This window comes from Chelon labrosus, assembly GCF_963514085.1.
Source record: "Chelon labrosus genome assembly, chromosome: 4".
NCBI lineage: Eukaryota > Metazoa > Chordata > Actinopteri > Mugiliformes > Mugilidae > Chelon > Chelon labrosus.
The window spans coordinates 9,366,218-9,373,678 of NC_140340.1; the positions used below are offsets into that span (position 1 = coordinate 9,366,218).

At 43.0% G+C, this 7,461-nt stretch overlaps 1 protein-coding gene across 1 annotated transcript; it reads right to left on the reverse strand.

The window, feature by feature from the left end:
- Positions 1–2,074: 2,074 nt before the first annotated feature.
- Positions 2,075–5,035, reverse strand: LOC311487397 (pepsin A-like). Its single transcript, XM_084543654.1, has 8 exons — positions 4,706–5,035; positions 4,518–4,635; positions 3,590–3,708; positions 3,268–3,464; positions 3,082–3,198; positions 2,839–2,983; positions 2,635–2,733; positions 2,075–2,275 (listed from the first exon to the last, which is right to left on the reverse strand). Exons 1-8 carry the CDS (start codon positions 4,922–4,924, stop codon positions 2,150–2,152), a joined length of 1,140 nt encoding a protein of 379 aa, XP_084399780.1. The 5' UTR covers positions 4,925–5,035; the 3' UTR covers positions 2,075–2,149.
- Between the last annotated feature and the right edge of the window lie 2,426 nt (positions 5,036–7,461).

A 7,461-nucleotide genomic window follows, 5' to 3' on the forward strand; every position in this document is an offset into this window, starting at 1 on the left:
AGACTGAGTTACATGTTGAGAAGTCATAACCCACGTGTTCAGTGTTTACAGTCGGTGTATGTTCATCTGTATGCAGAGGTCTGTTGTATCTCAGTGTTAAATCACAACCTTATATTTTAATATATGCAATCCTGTAAAGGGGCTGAATGTATCCTGTTGTTTGCTGTATCATGTTGCTGTCGGTGTATTTCATAAACCACGAAAATAAACATGAATAACGTGAAGCTGTCTTTCTGAGTCAGATGTGAACACTGATGTGTGGTACCATGTACGGGGAAAATGAAGCTGCAGCCAGCAGTTAGTTAGCCTAGCTTAGCATAAGGACTGCTAACAGGGGGAAGCAACTGGCTATAAAATCCACCTGAGCTCTCTAATGAGGATGTTTTATGTTAATGTTTTTAGCATGTGTTTGTGTGGTTTAACAGACGAGATGTTTCTGAATGAGATAAGCATTCACGGCTAGATTCTGTGCTAAGCTAACTGGCTCAAGCTTCCTTATTACCCTTTATACCTACAGCGTATGAGACAACGTACAGAAGGGAGATGACAGGATAGAGAGAGATGGGCACAAACATGCAACAACGATCCTCTGACAGAAGCAAATCAGTGGCACCGCCGTTTATGATCTGCACCAAGGCTGCCATGTAGCTTCATATTTATAAACTACTTTGTACAGTAGTGTCCGTCCTCTCATCTGTGCCTCTCTCGGCGAGAAAGCAGAGACACATATTTACCAAAATGTTCCTCTGACTCTTTCCTGACATACCTCGTCACCGATGCTGATCTCTGTTTGGGCCCCGATCAGGCTTCACGTGGCGAGCTTCAGTAGTTAGTTAATTAGTTAGCTAGTTAGTTAGCGTGGACTTCCTCCGGTTTCAGTGTCCGTGTTACACTTAATGACACTGCCTTGTTCACTTGAGGGCGAAATGGGAGACCACACAGTTCGCTGGAGCAGAAACAAGGAGTCGTATTTATTTCACCTGTCCCTCAGACATACTGTACCTTCTTCTGGGAGCATCTGGCCCTCGTGGATTTTCACCCTTATTTGGATTGTTGACCACAGAGCAGAGAGAGAAAGAGAGGGAGAGCACTCTGGTCTGTGCTCACAGTCCGAGACGGAGCTGTTTTATAATGACCTCTGATGTTTGATGGCAGAATCACATCTCAGATTTAATACATCAGGTGCAATTATCTGCAAACTCAGTTGTGGAGTAAAGAATCATTTTTTAAAATGAGCTCATATTCAGATGGAGGTTGGAGGATGTTATTTATTTTTGTGGCAGGTGCTGCAGTGTGAAACTTCACCTGCCGCTGCCCTCCTCGACTGGATGAATGATTAAAGAGGTCTGCAGGGGGATGTCCTCGCTCTCCGTCTCAGCGGCTGCTTTCTCATGTTTCCATGTTTACCCACAGTATCACCAACCAGGTGTGTGTGTGTGTGTGTGGGTGGGTGTGGGCACATCCACCCATTTGGAAAATGCAGCGCAACACTGCAGTGTTGAATTCAGATTAGCAGTTCGGCATTAAAATAGAAACAATACGCCTCAGATAAACGCTCACAGGAGACAGGAGCGGGTTAATGGTGGCTGATCTGTGTTTAAATGGAAAAGAGCTGAATGACTCGTCCCCTTCGGGCATTAAATCAGAGATTATATTTAGAACAAAATGCAGCTGCCCGAGGAAAATCTCAGACCTCTGAACATCACAGACACAGATGGCTTGAGTGTAAGCCAGCGCCTGTTGACAATGAATGACTGGCATTTTGCTCTGTGGTTTAGAGACTGAATTCTAAGTAAGATGACTCATCCTCTCCTCAGGCCCCTCCCAGGAGAATCACATGAATGAGGACTGAGAGCTGGGCTCAGTGAGTCCTCTGCCATCTAGTGGCCACAGACACCATCACACATTTGGCTTCATTTTACTCTCTGCAAGACATTTCAATGCATTTGAATCCCCCCCCCCCCCCCCCCTTCACAACAAAGACATGCAGAACGTCAGAGAGGCAACATTTTATTAATTCCACATACACAAGCATGAATGCTGGTTATACAGTGAGTCGTGTTCATAAATATAAAGTCGCTCTTTGACTGTCCTGATAAAAGGCCAATCAAACATCATGTTCCACAAAGCCCAGACCTTCGGGTTTTATTCACACAGCCTGAGCAAAGCCCACCATGTTGTTGCCGACGTCGAAGGCGGTGTAGAATTGGCGCATGAACACCTCGCCCAGGATCCAGGAGCCGGATGCAAACCCCGTCCTGCACTCTGACCCAGACTGAGGAGAGAGGAAGAGGGTATGTGACCGAAAAGGCACCAGGCTGGATTAATTGGCACAGACTATACAAATAAACAGGTTCTCAGTGAATGTGTCTGAGTAGTTGTTTATTGATTGTGCAGCTGTTACCTGACAATTAAGCACCACCTCTCAACATGGTACACATTAAGAGTCTAATGTATATGCTGCAGCTAATGGCTTCAAACCCTATTTGACAAGGTTATTTACTTCTCCTGTCATAATGTTGTGGGTGACTGGTGTATAGTACAAACCACATGTTCCTAACAGTGGTTTAATAAATGATCTATCAGCAATGATATAACCATCAGCTACAACTAATAGCTCTTAAACACACACACCTCTAGGATGTAGGTTGACGAAGGAAGAGCGAAGTTGTAGCCGTTGATTTGGAAGACAATATCCGGCAACAGTTTAGAGCTGCCGCAACTGACGATGGCCTGTGAGACAAATAAGCAACGTGTTACCGTTTTAAACACAGAACAAGAAGCTAAGCACATTTAATTTATCTGATCCGATATGGGAAAAAGAATCAAATCACTCACTTCACCGTACTTGTTGGCCGAGGCTCCCAACCAGCCGTTGATGTTGCCAACGTCTCTGCTCGGACCGATGATATCAGAAGTACCAGAGTCAACTATTGCCTCACAGCTCCCAGAGCAGGCAACGATGTTCCCATTGATAGTGATGCTGCAGCATAAAGAAAGGAAAAGTAAAATGAATCTGCTAATACACCTATGTAATTATGTAAGTGTATTACATCAATCTATGGGGAAAAACAAACCAACCTTTCTATTAGGATGTTCCAAAAATTTGTAGCACGGTACATGGGAATCCACTGAATGCTTCCGGTGTAGTATGTCGGGTCTGTTCCTCCCAGGATTAACATGCTGCCCTCTACGGAGCTGAAGGTGTGAATATTGTTAAAGAAGTATAGCAGAAGCAGATTTTTCTGTTCTCACATAAGGTCTCACCTGGTCAGGTACATGGAGAACATGTCCTGGAGGAGCTGGCCCTGGTTCCACATGTTATCAAACACGGTCGTGCCTCCCTCCAGTGATAAGTCCGGGAAGGCGAGTCCGAGGATCCCATCCCAGGGCACAGACCCCATGAAAAGGGCTTCTGTTTCAGTGAGGCCAAACAGCTGGTTCTGCACATTGATATCACCTACCTGCCGGCGGGGACACAAACTCTACCTTTATGGCTTTTACAATGTAAAGAATGCGAGATCACAGTGAATGTTTGTGACTACTGAACTGAACGTCAGAGGTAGGAAGCGTGAAGTGTTGCCCTCGCCTTTATGGTGTCGTATCCTGTGATCCCTGAAACAAACCCGCTGCCGTACGAGATGTGGAACGGCCCGGTTCCGGCCTGAAACGTGGCGGACGCTGAGCTGTTGAACTTTGAGTGACTGTCTGAAAACAGAAAAGCGTGTTAAAGTAGAGAAGGATGTAAAACGCAACAGAGATTACATTTCATTACAGTTGGCTTCACAAATAATGCATTAATGCATTATCTGCAGGGAAACTCGTTCATTTCACCAATATTTTGTTATGATACACTAGTGCTATTCCCCGTTGAGTCCGGAGTTACCTGTTACCATCATCTGGGGTCTGTAGATTGACCTACTAACCTCTGACCTGGATGATGTCATCTCTGAGCGCCCTGCGCGCACCTGGCACGGCTTGTTTACCTGTAATTTGCTACTGCTAGTTTTTTGCAACATGGCTGAATATAAGGATGAGGAGCTCGTTGAAAGGAGGATACAGAGGCAGAGAGAGGAACAGCTGGCCAAAGAACAACAAACCTCTGCACGTCCGCAAATAGGTAACAGGTAACTCCAGACTCAACGGGGAATAGCACTAGCGTATCATAACAGAATACTGGTGAAATGGACAAGTTTCACGGCAGATAATGCGTTATTTAGAGGCTGCGTTTTGGTGCCCCAGTCACTCCCATTATATGGATATACGCAGATCTAAATATTGTCCAAATTACTCCAAATGACACCAAAGTTATATGGGTGAGTAAATGATTGTATTTTATGCCAGAAATAAGGTCCAGGTTGTAAAAAAACGGTGGTTCCCCTTTAATATTTGAGAGGCTGGAACCAGCGAATGTTATTCTAAATGCTTAGAGAGTAGCTAAAACACCTGGTGTCCTTTGTGATCATCACTCAAATCACCAAATCATCCTGAACCATGATCCGTCGTCGTATACTTACCACAGGAAGGGCTGGCACAGCTCACAGATGGAACCCACAGGTCAGAGGAGCCGGTGTCGAACAGGATTTTAAACGACTGAGGTGGAGTCCCGATGCCAATCACTCCGTAATATGTAAGCTGTTCACAAATCAAGGCTTCAGTTCACGTCTCGCACTTCTACTACTACTACTACTTACATGCTACTTACATAAGGGTCAAAGGTCAGGGGTAGCACACTCAGGTCGTCCCTGGGAAGAAACTTTACTGATGGGTTGAATGGAAACATCTTTCTGTACTCATCAAACAGGCCTTTCTCCTCCAGAAGGTCCCTGGCTGACTTCCCTCTTATCAAGGGAATCCTGCACAGACAAGCCGGACCCATTAGCACCTCATACATAAACCCGGTGACACATTCATTAGCAAACATCTGCTTGCAAGCAAACACTTTTTTTTTTTTTTTTTTACAATATGTCAGAGCTCATAATGTATCCTAAAAAGGAGCTACCAGCTGGAAGTGATGATCACAAAATATAAACTGTAATTCTGAGCTTGAAAAGGTCATCACAGACTAATCTCAGAGGAATGGTGTTTTTGACAACAGTCATGTGTGTTTTCTCATAAGAACAAGAGAGAACATCTATCATAAAGTTCATCTAGAATACAATTATTATTAAATCACACCGAAGGAATTTGGATTGCCAGATTTAATTCATGCATTTAATTCATCTGAGTGAGCACAGGTGAGGCAGAGGGCAACCACGCAAGGTGCACATGGAACAGTTTCAGGGGCCTCACCAACAGACGTGGAGACAATACGCATACTTTGAGCCCAGCTACAGCCCAAGTTCACTGCTCCCAAGAATCAGTAGAGAAAACAGGTCCAGAATTTGCTCAGTTCTGAGAATAAGCCGAGGTTACATGGTAACGGGAGGAGTTTACAAAGCAGACCCACATCAGGGTCATCTCACATTAACAAACAATCTGTGCTGAATCTCTGCACCAAGTGTGGTCCAGACCTTTTCTGGCGATTCAGGGGTAATGTAGGAGGGACTAAATCCTCTGGAAACCCCTGTAATGTGAGCCTATCTTAAAAAGAATCTGAAGAAGCCACTTGGACGAACGGTGAAACATCTCCCAAGATGCAGACACGATCACCTTATCATTTATCATACCTGTATGTATCTTCTATCTTGTCGATTTGTACCATGGACTGTATAAAGAATTATAATAATATAAAGGAGTGTGGGCGGGTCATCGATAACGCAGCTTCACGTGGCTCCACTCTCGGTCTGTCCTGCACAGACTTTGGCTCCAAATTCGGAGGATGGTGCCGCCCATATCCCACGGGAAACTAGCCTCAGTATTTGGCTAATGCAAGGAAACGGGGACGCAGTGTCCATATTTATATACAGTCTATGATTTGAACACATGCAAATCTTCTATTTTATTTATTTATCTTTATTTTTTTCCATGTATTTTTGTTTTTTAAGTGCAACTGAGCAACTATGACCAAGCAATTTCTCTTGTGGCTCAATAAAGTCTATCCAAGTCCAAGTCTAAGATGTCAAACAAGTCGAGCAGCCTTTAGGCAATACAAAAGTCGGCTTATTGTGTGGCCCAAGTGCAGGTACAGTAATGTTGTCTAGACCGCACGTTCACTCAGTCACTCATTAAAACCCACCTGAATCATTCATATATGTTCAACTTAACAGCTACTGTTTGTACTGTACGTCTGTAACCTTTGGGACGGCTAACTGTTTCATTTTTCCAGTACTGTCTATATTTGTGCAATGTCTTCTTCTTATTCTAGAAATATAAAATATAAAATAAAATAAAATAGGGAGGCTTATGACTTGAATCTTCAAATCACTTTTTCCTTCTTTAACAGTGGCCTTAATCCTCTTCTGAACACTGCAAAGCATCCACGTCTCAGCAAATAGTTTTCTCTATAAACTTTGTTTAAAAATACTGGAAATAAAGTCGTCATCAAGATCAAGATGATGGATCAAGAAAATCCCAGCAAAAAGACACCCTCTGCATATTTAATTAATTACAACAATTCATGCTTAAATGAGATACCAAATACTTTCTTTTGAGACAAATGTTTCTGCAGCTTCATTTAAACCCAAGTCATCTTAAACTCCTGGCAAGCAGCTGTTGATGCTGCGACAAACACCTTCATGATCACGGCATGCTACGATCCTGCACGTTAAATCAAGTCAAATAAGTTAAATAAGTCATCATTTCCACCTAAATGAGAGCTAAATGTTGCACATCTTACCTGTAAAAAGCGTGTGAGACGGCCAGAAAGGCCAGCACGACGCAGAGACACCTCATCGCTGCAAAGACCTAACACGGTGGAGCGGTGGAGGTGGTTTTATACGAAGGTCAAAACAACTCTGACCTCCTCCTTCGCACGGGAGCCACACCATAAGAAACCACTTGGCTGGATATTAAACAATCGAAATCAGATAAAGAAAACAAAGGGAACCAAGCGACCTTTCTCCAATATCTTTAACCCTTTACAGGGCGCTCGTGGAAATGCTTGGAAATTCAAAATTGCCTGATTTTCTGCTTCTATATATTCTACACCCTACATGTCATCATTGTCTAAAATCAAATAAATTCACAGCAGGCAATAAATGATCCAAATGCTATTTGACATGCATCCTGTTTCATCATTTACATGAATTCGAGTTATAAATGTTGTATATTTACAAGACTGTAAATATGTAAAAATGTTCCTGATTCAAACAAACTACAGCTTCATTAAATTGTTAATAGATTTGTCATTAAGTTCAAATAACAGTCTGTTTAATTGCATTTGTTTTAAAAGTGTTGTCTGGGGTACAGATGTGTCTGGAGCACAGACTCCTAACGCTGTGCAAATACAACAAGAATAAAATCTGTTTATGTCAAACTATAAAGTCATCTACGTGCTTCTTTATTTGTTCAGCTAAATTA

Coding starts and splice junctions, on each gene's coding strand:
- LOC311487397 (XM_084543654.1), bottom strand. CDS start 4,924: ATGTTTGCTAATGAATGTGTCACCGGGTTTATGTATGAGGTGCTAATG. Junction 3,465..3,589: donor CAGGATACGACACCATAAAG/GCGAGGGCAACA, acceptor CCCCGCCGGCAG/GTAGGTGATATCAATGTGCA. Junction 2,984..3,081: donor TGGAACATCCTAATAGAAAG/GTTGGTTTGTTT, acceptor TTTATGCTGCAG/CATCACTATCAATGGGAACA.